Below are 16,577 nucleotides of genomic sequence, written 5' to 3'. Positions count from 1 at the left end.
AAAAAAAAAAAAAAAATCATCTCTTTTGTGTGGATTTTCTCATCTCCTTTCGACTTCAATGTCAATAGGGCGGGTTAGGGGTGGGGCGGGGAGGGTAAGCCTTGACCTATTAATATTTTGGTTTGTCCTACTCTATTTCGTTTAGCATTTTAAAAAAATTAATCTGCCCCTCCCCGCCCCGCCCCATTACAATAGCAATGCAATACCCCAAACCCATCAAGTTACATGATTTTTTAGTTGTATCAACCTTGATAAATTTGAGAAATTTCAATATTGGTAACTATCGGAAAATTAGTTATGTTGTATATATATGTCAAATTCTATATTTAAAGGATATATATTTAAAGTTGGACATTCTTAACAAAAGCTATGCCTTTGACACAGTGGTGATGGATGTCCATTTGAATGAAAGAGTTTCGAATTCGAACCCAAATAACAAAGTTTTATTTGTTTGATAAAATTTCTGAAATTGCTAGTATGAATTGAAGGAGTAAACTTGAAATTTTGATTTTTTTTTTGTGCATGTAGCACACTTATTATTCTGTCATAACTGAAACGTAAAAAAATAACAAATCACACCTTAAATTACTACTATTAATTAAACACTAACTTACAAAACAACAAAATTCTAAAAATATTACTCCATTAATTTTAAGTGACGGTGACTATATGATAAAACCAAGAAATGGAATAAAATTCCAAATAGTACTTTAACACCTTGTTGGATGGTTGTTATGTGTTGTATTATATATATATATATATATATATATATATATATATATATATTGTATTGTTAGTTTAAATACAATGTTTGTTTTGATTGTTACTTAAATTATATTATATCATATCATTTAAATCTACTATTACGTAACGATAAAAAAACTCATTTTATGTAACGACCGATTTGGTGTGATCATGTCATTATCTTAATATTTTCTCCTCATTTTATATTTATTTATTATTTAATAGTCATATTTCATCTTTTATCCAATCTTTTCATGGCATATCTACCTTGTATCCTACTTTTCTTGTAGGTTTATAACGATACAATCTATCCAAACATTAGTAAAATTTTTAGGAATCCCACAATGTAAGGAGCAAATTACATTTTATCCCCTACTCTTTTCTAATTTACAAAAATCCCCTAAAATTGTTGTCATTCGGATACATCACATTTGATACATTATACAACTAGTTTGTTGAGATTAAAAAGGAAATTAAATATAAAATTAAATGTCAGTTCCCCAAATCATGCAAATCAAATTGATGTTAATCTCTCCCAAATAATTGCTCCAAAGAATTCAAATTTCAAATTTTCTTCTCTCAAATCTCTCCCAAATCGTAATAGATTAAAAAAAAATCGGCAATTTTATATAGCTATGTATCATATAAGAAAAACTATGAATATGATATACACTGATTTATTTATAAAACAATGTTGCAAATACTTAACAACATGTGTACATCACAACATCCGATACATAACTATGTTAAATACATAACAAAGTTATGTATCATATACATAATTATGAATATGATACAAACTGATTTTATTATAAAACATTAGTGTTTATGTATCAATAGTAGTATTTGATAGTGTCTACAGATACATAACATTGTACTAGTTGAATAAGACTTGGTGTATGTATCGGTAGTAAAAGATAACGAAATTTGTAATAGTTGTGTATCCAATACATAATTATGAACATGATACATATTAATTTGTGTTTCAATAAATTAGGGTTATGTATTAAACTAATATTTGAAAACGATATATTGTACATGATAAAATTATAATGCATCATAAAGGTGAAACTAATGAATTATACATTAATTTAAGAATCAAAATGAACTATATATAATTAAAGATATGTTGAAAGCAACAAAAAATGAAAAAAAAATCAACAATTTGATCTGCTAAAAGAAAAAAAAAAAAATGAAGAAATCCTTCCACACTCTCTCCTTTCTCTGTATCAATTCTTTTAGTTTTTTTTCACTTTCAACAATGGCGTCACCATGGATCTCGACCCAAAGTCCTTACCGGAGCCACCAACAACTCTTGATAAAATTGTAATGTATCATAATGTTGAAACGAATGCATTATACATTAATTTAAGAAAAGCAACAACTAGATACATTAAAAAACAGAACCCATATGTATCAGAAAAAGATAAATAAAAAATCAAAAAAAAAATCAACAATCTGATCTGCTAAAAGCAAAAAAAGAAAAAGGACGAAGAAATCCTTCTACACTTTCTCTTTTGCTATGTATCAACTCCCGTGACTTTTTTTCATTTTCAATAATGACGTCACCAATGAATCTCGACCCAAAACCTTTATTGGAGCTACCAACAACTTGACCTTTTATCCCTCTTTTAGTCCTTTTTTCCACAATCAATTTTGAAACTGAAGATGCATCCATTTCGACTAAATTTGTAGATGAAAAAATTAAAAAAATAAATTAAAAAAGTTTAATACCTGATAAAGTGAAAAAAAATAGATGAAGAAGAAGACAAAGAACTACCTCTTCAATAACTTGCAATTGATAAACATGAAAGAAAAAAAATTTGAAATTCAAAAATAGAGTGAGAACGATAATTCGTGATACCATAGAGTTATCACTAATTATTTGTTGGGCTTTCTTCAGCCCAATTTTGAATGATTTGTTTTTTTAAGTTTGATATATTTTTTTTTAAAAAATAAGGAGCCGAAAAATAGAGGTTTTTTCAACTTTTTCATTCTTCACCAATTCTTCTCCTCTAGCTATCTCATCCTCCATTTTTAGACCTTGCTCTGCACTGTCTTAAAGCAATAATTTGCCCTGTCCTACTCTACCCGCCCTATTGGGGTGTGTCCTGCTCCCCAACTAGCAGCTGGCTATTACTTTTTCTTGATTGATGGAACTCGATTTTCTCTCTGTACATATGCGTAATCCACCGTTTCTTCGAGGCATTTTTTCAAATTTTTATCAGGTGCCTAGAACTCGTTTGATAATATGTCCCAATGAACCTCAACTTGGTAAAGTTCCATTCTTTACATCTATTCACTTTAACTGTTTCTCATGTGCTGCTGTAGTACAAGTAGTGGAAAGCCCAACAGTTGAAAAAAAACCAATCTTTCAAGATTCTGATGGGTGTAGGAGGTTGAGTACTAAAGAGTTGAAATATGGTGCTAAGAAGAGGTTGGTTGAAAAGGGTGATGGTGGGTTTTTGATTAAGGAGAAGAAAAGGGGGATTAAATGGTATTCTGAAATGCTTAAAGATTATGCTGCTAAGTTATGTTTGAAGGAAGGTAAAGCTTTACATGGTGAAATGATAAGGAGTGGGGTAGAACCAGATTCACATTTATGGGTTTCTTTGATTAATTTCTATTCGAAATGTGGGGATTTAGTTTTTGCGGAAAATGTGTTTGATTTAATTCCTAGCAGAGATGTTGTGTCGTGGACAGCGTTGATAGCAGGGTTTATAGCTCAAGGGTATGGAAGTAAAGGGATTTGTTTATTTTGTGATATGAGGGGTGAAGATATTAGGCCTAATGAGTTCACTTTGGCAACAGTTTTAAAGGGTTGTTCAATGTGTTTAGATTTGGAGTTTGGGAAACAACTACATGCTGTGGTTGTTAAAGGTGCAGTCTTTTCAGATGTTTATGTTGGCTCTGCTCTTGTTGATTTGTATGCTAAATGCTGTGAATTAGAATCTGCTGTTAAAGTTTTCTTTTCCATGCCGGAGCAGAATTCAGTATCGTGGAATGTTTTACTTAATGGCTATGTGCAGGCTGGTCAAGGAGAGGAGGCTCTGAAATTGTTTATGAAGATGTCAGATTCAGAGATGAGGTTTAGTAATTATACCCTATCTACTATTTTAAAAGGTTGTGCAAATTCAGTTAATCTGAAAGCTGGTCAAGTTATCCACTCAATGTTGGTCAAAATTGGGCCTGAAATCGATGATTTTACAAGCTGTAGTCTTCTAGATATGTATAACAAATGTGGACTTCAAGATGATGCCCTGAAAGTGTTTTTAAGGACTAAAAATCATGACATTGTGGCATGGACTGCAATGATCAGCGGACTCGATCAGCAAGGACAGAAGAGAGAAGCTATTCAACTTTTTTGCTTGATGATGCATTCAGGTTTAAGGCCTAATCAATTTACACTAGCTAGTGTTGTTAGTGCAGCGGCTGATTCGGTGGATTTAAGGTGTTGCAAAAGTATCCATGCTTGTGTTTACAAATTTGGTTTTGACTCAGAAGAGTGTGTCAGTAATGCATTGATTGCAATGTACATGAAATTTGGGTCAGTTTTGGATGGGTATCGTATATTTTCTTCTTTGAGTAATAGGGATATAATTTCGTGGAACTCCCTTTTGTCTGGATTCCATGATAATGAAACTTCTTATGAAGGGCCTAAAATCTTCAGGCAGTTGCTTGTTGAAGGTTTGAGGCCAAATATTTACACGCTCATCAGCAATTTGAGATCTTGTGCAAGCCTCTTAGATGCCAGTCTGGGGAAACAAGTGCATGCCCATGTAGTTAAAGCTGACCTTGGTGGCAATATATATGTAGGAACTGCTCTGGTTGATATGTATGCCAAGTGTGGGCAGTTGGATGATGCAGAATTGATCTTTTATAGATTGAGTGAAAAAGACGTCTTCACTTGGACAGTGGTCATTTCAGGTTATGCACAGTCTGATCAAGGAGAAAAGGCTTTCCGATGCTTCAATCAGATGCAAAGGGAAGCTATTAAACCCAATGAGTTCACTCTTGCTAGCTGTCTAAAAGGTTGTTCACGTATAGCCAGCCTAGACAATGGGCAGCAGTTGCATTCCGTGGTAATGAAGTCTGGGCAGTTCAGTGATATGTATGTAGCTAGTGCGTTGATTGACATGTATGCAAAATCTGGATGTATCAAAGATGCCGAGTCTCTATTTCAGAGCATGGAATCTAGTGATACAGTGTTGTGGAACACAATTATATATGCCTACTCCCAACATGGACTAGATGAAAAAGCATTGAAAACATTCAGAACCATGTTAAGTGAAGGTATTCCGCCTGATGGGATTACCTTTATCGCTGTCCTCTCTGCATGCAGCCATCTGGGCCTGGTCAAAGAAGGACGAGAGCATTTTGACTCAATAAAAAATGTCTTTGGTATCACTCCTTCAATAGAACATTATGCTTGTATGGTTGATATCCTTGGCCGTGCAGGCAAATTTACTGAAATGGAACACTTCATTGAGGGTATGGAGCTTGCTCCTGATGCCTTGATATGGGAGACTGTTCTTGGAGTCTGCAAGGCTCATGGAAATGTGGAATTAGCTGAGAAAGCTGCAAACACACTTTTCGAAATTGATCCAAAAGCAGAGTCAAGTTATATATTGTTGTCCAATATATATGCATCAAAAGGTAGGTGGGCTGATGTTTCGACGGTTAGAGCACTAATGTCCAGGCAGGGTGTCAAAAAGGAACCTGGTTGTAGCTGGATTGAGATTGATAATCAAGTTCATGTCTTCTTATCTCAGGATGCTTCACATCCTAGGTTAAAGGATATCCATAAAAAGTTGGAGGAGCTGGCTCCGAGAATTACTGCCGCAGGATATATTCCAAACACAAACTATGTGCTTCATAATGTCTCTGACAAAGAAAAGATAGACAACCTTTCACATCATAGTGAAAGGCTAGCTCTAGCATTTGCTCTCATGAGCAGCAGTAGGAATAGCACTATCAGGATCTTTAAAAATCTTTGCATCTGTGGAGATTGCCATGAATTTATGAAGCTGGCGTCAATTGTTACAAACCGAGAAATAGTTATTCGTGATATTAATCGCTTCCACCATTTCTCTCATGGAACGTGCTCATGTAAGGACTATTGGTGAGATTATTGACTGGCTGACCTAGTTAGGCAAGACTATTCATGTTCCGCAGCTGCAACAAATCAATAGTGCTCAACTGAAGTTCTAAATGCAAGTCATGATATGTCAATAGGAATATTTTATTGAGGCGACAACTAATGAGGTATTTACCAAGCTTTAGTAGCTCTTGCACTTTACCCCACTTTGTGGGACTACACTAGATATGTTGTTGTAGCTCTTGCACTACTATGCAGAGTATAAATGTAAGAGAAAGATCTTAGATCTATATTCATCTATTTCTATATGGGTGTTGTGGTTACTCTTACTTGTACTCATCTTTTCCTTGTTATTATTACCTTCTTTTTTCAGTCTAGTCTGAAAGATCCGCTGACTTGACTTTTGCAGTTATTCACCAAGCTACAGTGAAGTAAGCATTTAATTGTGAGAATTTTGTTATTCTTTTGTTCTTATATAATATGTAGCTTCTCACACTCCTCTTTTGAGTTGATGGTCTATCGGAAACAGCCTCCCTACCCCACAAAGGTAGGGGTAAGGTCTGCATAGACCCTACTCGTGGCATTATATAGTGTTTGTTGTTGTTGTTGTTGTTGTTTGTTATATAATATGCGGTGATATTATGTCGTCCTCAGTTTCATAATATGGGCTGTCCATTCCAATTTGTCCTAGGAAATTGAATTTCTCTGTTGTTTGCTGTAAGTATCAAGCTGTTTTAGTTAAGCACCTTTATTTTACTTCTAAAGTGACCAAAGTTCCTTGATACTGAAAAGCTTTGAAACTTCTATCTAGCATATCTTTACATTTTTTTTTGATAAAGGTAACTTATATCTTTACATTTGTTTGATTGAGTTTCTGCCAAGGTTAATGTTTTCCTTGGAAGATCTTTCTAATTCGAACAGAACTTTTTTTATTACCTACAGGACTAACAGCTGGATTGAAAAGTTACCTGAAGGAAGGTTAATCGATTTCTGAGCACTGAAACTAGGTGTGTCAAAGCTCCGATAAACTTGCTGCAGAAGGTGAAGAAACTGCTCAAGTAAATCATAGGTACTCACTTTTCCCTTTTCTCCTGTTCCATGTTTGAGCTATACTCCACGCATTTTGGTAGCTGCAGTAATAACTGTTATCCGACCATTTTCTGTCATCCACCTTGTTTATTATATGAAATGTCTCTTAATAAAGTTCTTTTTCCATCAGAAGGATGAAAAAAGACTAACTGATATTTCTATATCATGAATTTTGGAAAAGGATATCATGATATCTAATTTGTAAGCTTAAGACTAGTTGTTTGGTTAACCTTTTAGCTGGGCTAACTCTTTCCCTGTAAATAACTTAGTTCGCTACCTGGATTTTGTCAGCAACTTAGCTCTATAAGTTTTTTGTTCTTAATGAGCTGACAGATCCTCCTTTTGTATCGTTGCATCTACTGGATGCCTTAATGAAATCTCACTTACTTATCTCCAGTAGTGAACGAACTCCCAACTAAATATTACACAATATTTACCCAATCATGACTTTGAAATACTGCAAATTGACAATTCATAAATTATAATGCTTTCCGTTATCTGCAAAAGATGAAAAAGAGAGTTCCTGCTCCCTTTTCTGATAGACTTGTAGAGCTAAACACACTTTCACCTCTTCTTAACCTGAAATGGCTGTAAAGGTAATTGGATCATGGAAAAAATCCACCCAATTCCCTTTTCATGTATGGTTACGCGATGCCACCCAAAAGAGAAGCAGTTTATTAAAGGTTCCAAACTCAACGATGGCAACTAAACACTAGTGTTAGCCTGTTTGGAATAAACAAATTGTGTCCTAATAAACATGTATGTTTAAATAGTTTCAAACTATTCTAACATAAGATTCAAAGTATAGTTGCATCAACTATGCAACAGGAAGGAACTTCATAAAAAATATGGAATAGAAAGGTAGTTCTTCATATTACATTGGCTAAACTAGAAAAAGAAAAAAAAAAAACAAGCGTTGAAAATCGAGTTTTATTAACTTAACAGAAACCTCATCCTAAGTCCTAAGAAAAGAAGTGCACTTGATAACCCGGCTTCCTTTGCTCCACTGATCAAAGATCAAAAATCCATAAAGGCTGGTTAATACTTGCACAACAACATAGTCCGTGTAATCCCACAAGTGGGGTCTGAGGAGGGTGGTGTGTACACAGCCTTACTGCTACCTTGAGAAGGTAGAGAGACCGTTTTCGATAGACCCTCGACTCAAGTAAAACATATTAAAAATTATGTAAAACAAATATAGTAGTGAAGAAGCCATACTAAAAACAATAGAGAAGCAAACAGTAGCAACAAGATTGGTTAATACTTGTCAAAAAAAAGAAAGAAGAATAAAGATTGGTTACTGAATACTCAACTACTAGTAAAGAGGATCCTTGTACATCTGTAAATTACCAAATTCCGTCAAATTTTATGTGGGCTGGTATGATTGGTGGTACTAGTTGAATATAAGCTGTGCACTGTTCAATGCAGAAAAAGCCATGCAAATTAATGGGCATAAGAAAAGATAATGGCCATACTGCATAAACTCCTTGCCATATATTTTTGACTTGAACTCCATAGGGAAACTTATTAGATTAGACCATGCATGTTTTATCATTAAATCTTGCAATGAGACAATGTAAATTAATTAGCCAATATAAGTTTTCCATCTTTTCCTCACAAAATAGATTCTTACGATCAAAAAGAGAATCTGACCGATGAACTTTCTGTGCTAAGGCACCAGCATTGTCTCAGATTTAAGTAAGTGATGTGGAGTAAGTAATTACCCTTTCCGTGACAATCACGTTAGGACTTTTGATAAATAGATTCAATTTTATTTCTTTTAACCACATACACATCTCGATCTAAAAGCTGTACTTGCACATGGAGCTGCTGCCTTTTCAATATAGATCTGCCCATGCTCAAATGTGTAGGAATTAGAATTTGTACTGAGAAAAGTGAGGGACATAACCTACCCAGGACATGCTGCTTCTGTCACTTTAAAATTTGTAAATGTCGTTTTTCTATGCCTGCACAGAACTTGCTACTACACTAATTATGATTGATATGAGCTTGTGTGCTTTAACAAACACTACTTTCCCCAAAACAAATTTCCATTGAAATCTGTGCTTTGATTTCATTGTTTATATTACATTTTGTGCCTTTCCTTTTTTTCTTTTTTCTGTTCACAGGCTTACACACCATTTATGAAGGTAATTATACAGAGGAACAACAGAAAGAGCATATCCTTAGGTTTCTCACATTATTAAGGAGGAAACAAGGCAACCCTATCGTGGTAAGATTTCTTCCTAGTAAATATGTTTTCTCAGGACTCAGGTTAATTGACTGTTATTATATTACTCTTCTGCAGAAGGTTAAATGCGTTGTCTCAGAAAAGTTCATCTCAGACTGGTATGTGATGTGTTCAAAATACACTTACTCCGGAGATAATAGAGTTGTCTAACAAAAAATGCGTGGAGTAAATAGGTGAATTTCGTTGAGTTCTATGCTATATGTTAAATGTTTGACCAGTACATTATAACTATCAATACATAATTAATCTGGATGATGCAACATAAGGTTGTAAAAGGACTTCATCACCTCTTCTTCTACTCTGATTATTGTTCATCTTTTTCCCGTTTTCTTCCTACTGTTTCTCCACCCTGAACTTCTTCATTTATTCTTCTCCAACTACTGATGCAAACTCTTTTTTCTGGTTATTTGCCTCTATTTTTCATTGTTTTTTTTATCGAGGTTTGTATTTTGATTTATAGGAGCTTCAAAGTTCTGTACCTCACAGGATCTACTCAGATGCATGGGACTGCAGTAAAGCCTCCGGGAAAGAAGAGCAAGAGCAAAAGGATAGGCTGACGTGCCTCGCAAAGTAAGTTTGTTGTGCTTGATGGTAGTCAGAGAATAGGCAAGATGGAAGAAATATCACCTCAAATGTAACACTGATGGGATCTGATCTACCGAATAGCTTCTAACAAGCTGGGAAACAAGGGATAAAATTCCAACAGGAGTTGGAAAATGTAGGTTTGAAAAACGATACAATTGAGCCACTCCGCCTAAGGACTGCATTGAACCTTCCAGGATGGTTGAACCATTGCGTTATTAGGTGCCAAACCAGTAGCCCTGCTGTTGCACCTCACCAGAAGGCCAAGAGAGAGTCCCTCTTGCTTATCCCCATTTATCTCGTATGAAATCCTATCGTCTTCTTTAAGCATGCTGAGTAACCATGGTTTAAATAATACTTGTTTGAGTTTATCATGTTCTCTTAAATGAGTAAACATCAGTTTATCTTGATGCAGCAATGTTGCTTAAAATGTTGTGAATCTCAGACGTTGGCAAAAGGCAATTGCAATGCAACAGTGTATAACTATTGAATTTTTAACACATCTAGCAAAGTTTGATCTTTTTCTTTTTATTGGCATTTTCACCTTCTTATGCATTGTTCTTTTGGATCCTTTTCGCCATTTTCACCGCGATGGGCATTGTTTAACTGGATTACACAAGCATATGTAACAAATTTTCTGGGCTGATTTTGTTGATGAAGAAAATATCAGTGTTTCTCTAGGCTCAACAGTGGCATGATTTTCAAATTCTCAAGATTAAACTCATTGTATTTCTTAAATTATGGGCTTAGATATGATCTTTGTAAAAAGAAAAGAAATAATATTTCACATTGAAACTATACATGTTGTGAATTTTACCAATTCCCCTAGGAGAATCTTCTTCAAATGGGGGTCATGACCCATGCAAGGGTTAAGTTATTTTAAAAAGGACGATAACAATAACAATATATCTAGTGTGATTTTATAAAGTGTGGTTTAAGGAGGATGAGGTGAGTGTACACAAATCTACTCTCGTCTTAACTTCTCATATATAAATTTCTGACTTTGCAATCGATACTAGCCTCTGTTTAATGACTTTTGTTTTAGAGTAGTAATACAAAATGGTATCTTTAAGCTATTTGGATAGTTAAAAGGGTATTTTTGAGTAAAACTAACCTATTTCAAATAATTCCAAAGATATATTTTACCTTTTCTAAAAGATGTGCACCATTTGGAGAGCAATTCACTATTTTGATGCATTCATTTTTATCCATTTTTTAACTAACAATGAAAGAGAGGATAAAAAAAATTTATTTAGAATTGTTCCTAGAACACTTTTCCTAACTTAGCTTGAAGCACCTCTTCAAAATTAATATCCCTTGGTCCCATACTTTGGTCAACCAACTATAATAATTCAGAATAAATGCCAACCAAATTAATAGCCCTTGAACATAAATATCGAATAACTTTGTTCTATCAAGACTTTAGGCAAAAAGAAGTTTGTTTCTTGTTAGCTGCCCGAAAAAGGTGCCAACACCATTTCCCAAGTGAATTTAGTGTAGGAAATAGTTTGGTCCCAACGACGATATATTCAATAAAATTGAAACGATACAAAAAAGAATAACAACCAACATCACCCCTACACAGGATGACATGAACAAATCGAGCACTGGTCCAAATCAATTGTAGAATTTAAAGAGTTATCGTTCATTTCACTCCAAATGAACGAAACTCTCCTCCTTTCTTCGTTAACAAAGATGATAAAACTGCAGGAGTTCCTTTGCTCAACAATAAGAAAACAGGAAATGCTAGAGACAAAGGATGAAAACACCAAGGCCAAAGATGATTCAGACAGCAAAAGAAGCAATCGACGATAATTTGGATAGCACAAGAACCAGATCCATTAATAAAACAGCAGCAAGCATACACAAAAGTTTAGAAAACGAAAAGTAGAGGGGGTACAATTGTGAGGTACGAGGAGAAGCCTCTTCAGGCATTCAACCCTTTTACATTTTAATTCCCAACGTGACAACACAGCGGTACAATCTCGCACATAGTTGACAAGACCTATATGTTATTGCCCTTAACACTAGAAACAGGTGCCTTCAGGGGGCTGAACTAGCTTACGGTTGTGGGGAGAAGCCATTTCCTTTTTCAGTTGAGTCAGTATGTCTTCCATAGTGTACTCTCGCTGCCAATTTGCAAGCAAAACAAACTTTTTTGGCTCCACCTGCACAAATTATACGATGTAGCGAATTGTCAACTTTATTGATTTACTGATTGAAAACACAGGTATGCCACTATAAACAAGAATGAAAACATATTACATTAGGACAGTATACAATGCGTCACAAACAAATATTATTGTAGAATTTGTAAGCATCTTTACATATGACGAATCCTAAGCACCCTTTTGCTGGTGATTTCATATTTCTCTACAGTTTAAACTTTCAGCTAATCATACGAATCCCGTTTACCGGAGAAATAGAATGTTATCCAACATCTAAAGCTGCAGACACAAAAAGTTGTCGGAACATAACATGGTAGCATCATGCATTTAGGAGAAAGGTCATCTCGAAAGAACATTGAGAATTTAGGGAGCTAAAATACCATTGAAACTAATTTGAAATATTCAACAATAAGAGCCACATCTACCTACTACTACTCAGACTACTAAACTTGTTTGATACAGACTTTGTCCGCATTTCAAGAAGCATCTCTTTATTCCAGGGAATAAAGCATTTCGTTAGTACTCCTGTTGGATACGAATCCTATGAGGGTATCTGGTGTTGCTCCATTTTTGTTTTTACAAGTGCCATTTTACATGTAATGCCATTATAAATATACTTGCACTGTTTAACTTCATGGAGGACAAAAGTTCGGATAGTTTAAATCATTTTTTTAGTATATGAGCAACAATTCTGAAGAAGCAAATTGTCACATAATAATTCCTTGATAAAAGAAATATGATTCTAGCATTATAGTAATGTATTGCTCACCACTCCGGTTTCATGGTTGACACACGTCATGTTAACTCGAGAGTGGAAACGGACACTTGGTGGCTTCTCCGGATAATCCTTGTCGCAGAATAGCTTCAACTGATAAATGCGGCCTTCATGCACAGACTGGAAAAGAAGTAAGTTAGTCTTTAAATGTGAAAGATATAGGAACCATCAAATTGCATAAAGTAATACTCGTAGGACTAGTGGACAAACAAATCTGTAGTCCAGGAAATTCATCAACCCACTAGCACAGGTTAACAGTCTAACAAACGAAGGGAGTATATAAAATTCTAAGTAGAAAAGTGGCAGTTCATGTCTTCATACATTCCTCTGTGAAACATAGCTAAGTGGATTTCATGCTAAAGGGACATATTGAAGAAATGATTGAATAAGTAGAAACAATTTCTAGGATTAGCATTTCATGTTATTTGTTATATCCAAACAAAGAGATGGTAGGAAGTAAAAAAGAGAAAAGAATCCGTACATTGTGAGGACCAATAATGGTGCCAGTCCAAGAACGCATATAAATATCATCTCCATCATCCATACCATAGCTCACTGTCCCATCTCCAATACCCTTCTCCCCACGTTCAAGTTCCTCCAGTAATCTGAAATTGCGAGGGACTGCAAGGAAATTGAAATTTTGGTTAGTGAAATCTTCAAAAAGAAAATAAAGACCAGAGTTGGGTTAAAGCTTCAAACTCCAAACAAGATTGTAGAATCTAAATGGAAACAAGAACAATGACATTGTTACGCATTTTACTCCAAAGTAAAAAGATTATAGTAAAAAATCCCAGGTGCATTAAGTAAAGAACCCATTCCCACATGAACTAGCACATCAAACAGTCAATGGTATGCTGACTTTAGGTCTACTGGTTGCTAGGAGTCTTTTGATCTTGTATAAGTTTTATAAGCCAGTAGAAGTATAGAGAACTTCTGGTTTTTGAGAATCTAAATTACTGAATATTGGTTAGAGATGGATCAAAATGGAGTGACATGGATAGTGAGGATTCATATAGCCAATTGCAACTAGCTTGGGATTGAGGCATAGTGGTTGTTGTTTACGTAAAAAACGGTCAGTGACCACCACGATACAGCAAAAGGGACAGTGGTTTGTGCAACTATTGAAGCTTTGGAAATTAAGTTAGTCCTGCAACTCCCCTATCTGCACATGAATGGGCAGAGAAGCACAAATCATCATCTTCTTCTTCAAACTCAGCATTAGTTCTAATTCACAGTTCCATGATATAAAGAAAGGCAGAACAGAGATGTGTAACCCATATTTCCCACAAGAGCAGTCAAGCCAAGTTGCAGTATATTGACCTGAAACTCTAAAAACTACAACCAACATATGACAACAAATAGGGATTAGGATACAAGCAAATTACATGCTATAGTAACACCATTAATTTCCACCAAACTGCAAGGCATAAACCCTCATGTACTTGGATATATGAAACCAAAGAAATACTCATCACTGTCTTTCATTTAAGGCATGAGATCTGGAAGACCATATAAATAGCTTGGGTATTCTCAATAGAATGAAAACTCTCTGAAACACAACTTTCCAAACCATAACATCTACCTCCATATTCAAGAATCTAAAGCCCAAAAAAGGATTTAAAAAACTCATCTTGATGACACAATTATTGTCATAGGTCTTTCGGAAACAACCTCTCTACCTCCATGAGGAAGTGGTAAGGTCTGGGTACACTCTACCCTCCCCAGACCCCACCACTGGGTATGTTGTTGTTGTAATTGACTGCAGCAAATTTGAAAACAAGCAAAAACAAAAAAGAACACACAACCAGAATTACTTCCTAGCTAATCCAAATTAGAAAATCCCAGATAATAACCAAATGAAAAGTCGTAATCAGCAAGAGCTGAGACATTGATTAAACTCCCACAAGCCAAAGAACACATCAATTACAATGATTGAACTTCACATCCAAAAATCTAAACCCCCAAAAGAGATTTAAAAAAATACCATCTTAATGACACAATTATTGTCAAAGGGTCCATTGGAAACAACCTTTCTACCTCCACGAGTAGTGGTAAGGTCGATGTACACACTTCTACCCTCCACATACCCACTTGTGGAATTTCATTGGATATGTTGTTGTTGAAATTAACAGCAGCAAATTTGAAAACAAGCAAAAACAAAACCGAACACACAACCGGAACTACTTCCTAGCTAATCCAAATTAGAAAAGCCCAAATTAAACTCCCACAAGCCAAAGAACACATCAAATACATTGATTGAACTCCACATTCATAAATCTAAACCCCCGAAGGAATAATACATTGATTGAACTCCACATTCATGAATCTAAACCCCCAAAAGGGATATAAAAAAAACTCATCTTGATGATACAATTATTGTCAAATTTGCAAAATAATTCACCCCATCAAACTTGTTATCTAATCCAAATCAATTGATGAGGCAGTTCCTCAGTGATAACAACTATACAAAAAGTCCTAATCAACAAGAACTAAGGCATTGATTAAAACCCACAAGCCAATAAACACATCAAATACAAAACATGCATAATAAAACACAAACAAATCGACCCAGAACCAGATTTGAAGGGAAAATCAAGAAAATCATAACAAAGATCAAAAAAGAAACAAAAGGGGTTATGGGGTTTTCAAAAAATTAACTCACCCACAACACTAGATCCTCCTGAACCAAGCGTCATGGCTGATTGATGCTTCAGATGATTCTTTGGGGTTTAGACAAATATCGATTTGATCGACAACAAGAAAGAAAAAAAAATACTGAGAGATTCTTGAAAAATCGAATGGAGGGTTCAAGAGAGGCAGAAGGGAATAGAAGGGGCAAAAGTACAGAGGGGATAAAATAGATATATGATTGGTAGTGGGTCGGAAAATGCAATTGCACAAAAGATCTCACAATTTTCGAGTAGTCTTGGCGTAATTGATAAAGTTATAATTGTGGTTTAATTCGTAAAAATAGTCCGTTGCACAAATACAAAGGTTTACGATTGTGTATAATAACTCTTTGTGATTTGGTTTTTTCCATGACTCTACGCATAGCAAAAGTTTTAGTGCATCAAATTTATCGCCTTTTTACTCCATTCGTCACGAAATACTTGTTATATTTTGTTTTCGAAATGTAGTTTGATTAATCTTCAAAACTATACTGAATTAGATTAATTTAATATTTTGAAATTAAAATTTAGGTATATGATTGGTAGTTGGTAGGAAAATGCAATTGTCTAAAAGATTTCACAATTTTCAAGAACAAAGCATTGACGTAGCTGGTAAAGTTATATTCATGGTTTAAGTCGTGAAAATAGTCTGTTGCAGAAATACATGGAGTACGGTTGTGTTTAATAACTCTTTGTGGTTTGGTTTTTTTCTGAACCCCAAACATAGCAAAAACTTTAGTGCATCGGACTTGTCACCTTTTTTACTTCATTTGTCTCAAAATACTTGTTATGATTTGCTTTTTGAAAGCCAAGTTGATTAATCTTCAAAGCTAAATTGAATTAGATTAATTGAATTTAAATATCCAGAAAATTACAAGAAATAGTACTATAAGATGCAAATCTTTCATATTAATATGATATAAAAAAATATACATATTCAAATATTAATCAAAATTTAAATAATTTAACCCTTGAAAAGAAATTTTAATAAATAATTTAAATAATAATTTAAGACGAAGAGAGTAATAAAAAAATAAAGGAAAAAGAAATCAATCTAAAAAGACGCATACAAAGAATATAAAAGGCATAAAGAGTGGAGATAACTTTCTTGAAAATCATGAAGAAAAAAAGACTTGGAAAGAGAAAATAGTTAAAAATGGAATATAAAAAGTTGTTCCAAATGGAATAGGATATCATCTAG

The 16,577-nt window shown here is 34.5% G+C and overlaps 2 protein-coding genes across 4 annotated transcripts; one reads left to right on the top strand and one right to left on the bottom strand.

The window, feature by feature from the left end:
• The first annotated feature begins 2,754 nt into the window (after positions 1-2,754).
• Positions 2,755-10,280, top strand: LOC125865229 (pentatricopeptide repeat-containing protein At3g24000, mitochondrial-like). 3 transcript variants are annotated; one of them, XM_049545446.1, is made up of 6 exons: positions 2,755-6,009; positions 6,216-6,273; positions 6,785-6,911; positions 9,061-9,164; positions 9,240-9,355; positions 9,643-10,280. In XM_049545446.1, the coding sequence occupies exon 1, from the start codon at positions 2,898-2,900 to the stop codon at positions 5,868-5,870; it is 2,973 nt and encodes a 990-aa protein (XP_049401403.1). In that variant the 5' UTR covers positions 2,755-2,897; the 3' UTR covers positions 5,871-6,009; positions 6,216-6,273; positions 6,785-6,911; positions 9,061-9,164; positions 9,240-9,355; positions 9,643-10,280. The 3 variants fall into 3 exon arrangements, with proteins under 3 accessions (XP_049401403.1, XP_049401408.1, XP_049401397.1); XM_049545451.1 differs by lacking the exon at positions 6,216-6,273 and having other exon boundaries at positions 9,082-9,164; XM_049545440.1 differs by lacking the exon at positions 6,216-6,273.
• Positions 10,281-11,579: 1,299 nt separating this feature from the next.
• On the bottom strand, positions 11,580-15,598 carry LOC125865468 (ubiquitin-conjugating enzyme E2 variant 1D). The gene is made up of 4 exons (XM_049545668.1): positions 15,370-15,598; positions 13,189-13,328; positions 12,702-12,827; positions 11,580-11,932 (listed from the first exon to the last, which is right to left on the bottom strand). The coding sequence occupies exons 1-4, from the start codon at positions 15,401-15,403 to the stop codon at positions 11,792-11,794; spliced, it is 441 nt and encodes a 146-aa protein (XP_049401625.1). The 5' UTR covers positions 15,404-15,598; the 3' UTR covers positions 11,580-11,791.
• Between the last annotated feature and the right edge of the window lie 979 nt (positions 15,599-16,577).

This window comes from Solanum stenotomum, chromosome 1, assembly GCF_019186545.1.
Source record: "Solanum stenotomum isolate F172 chromosome 1, ASM1918654v1, whole genome shotgun sequence".
In the NCBI taxonomy this organism is placed as follows: Eukaryota; Viridiplantae; Streptophyta; class Magnoliopsida; order Solanales; family Solanaceae; genus Solanum; species Solanum stenotomum.
The sequence above is the reverse complement of the archived record's forward strand: the minus strand, read 5'-3'. Positions and strand labels throughout refer to the sequence as shown.

Bases quoted from the DNA above. Each gene is read 5' to 3' on its own strand.
- LOC125865229 (XM_049545451.1), top strand. From the start codon at position 2,898: ATGGAACTCGATTTTCTCTCTGTACATATGCGTAATCCACCGTTTCTT.
- LOC125865468 (XM_049545668.1), bottom strand. From the start codon at position 15,403: ATGACGCTTGGTTCAGGAGGATCTAGTGTTGTGG. The intron at 12,828-13,188 runs GTACGGATTCTT...CTTCTTTTCCAG, and splicing joins CCATTATTGGTCCTCACAAT to TCTGTGCATGAAGGCCGCAT. The intron at 11,933-12,701 runs GTGAGCAATACA...TAATTTGTGCAG, and splicing joins TCAACCATGAAACCGGAGTG to GTGGAGCCAAAAAAGTTTGT.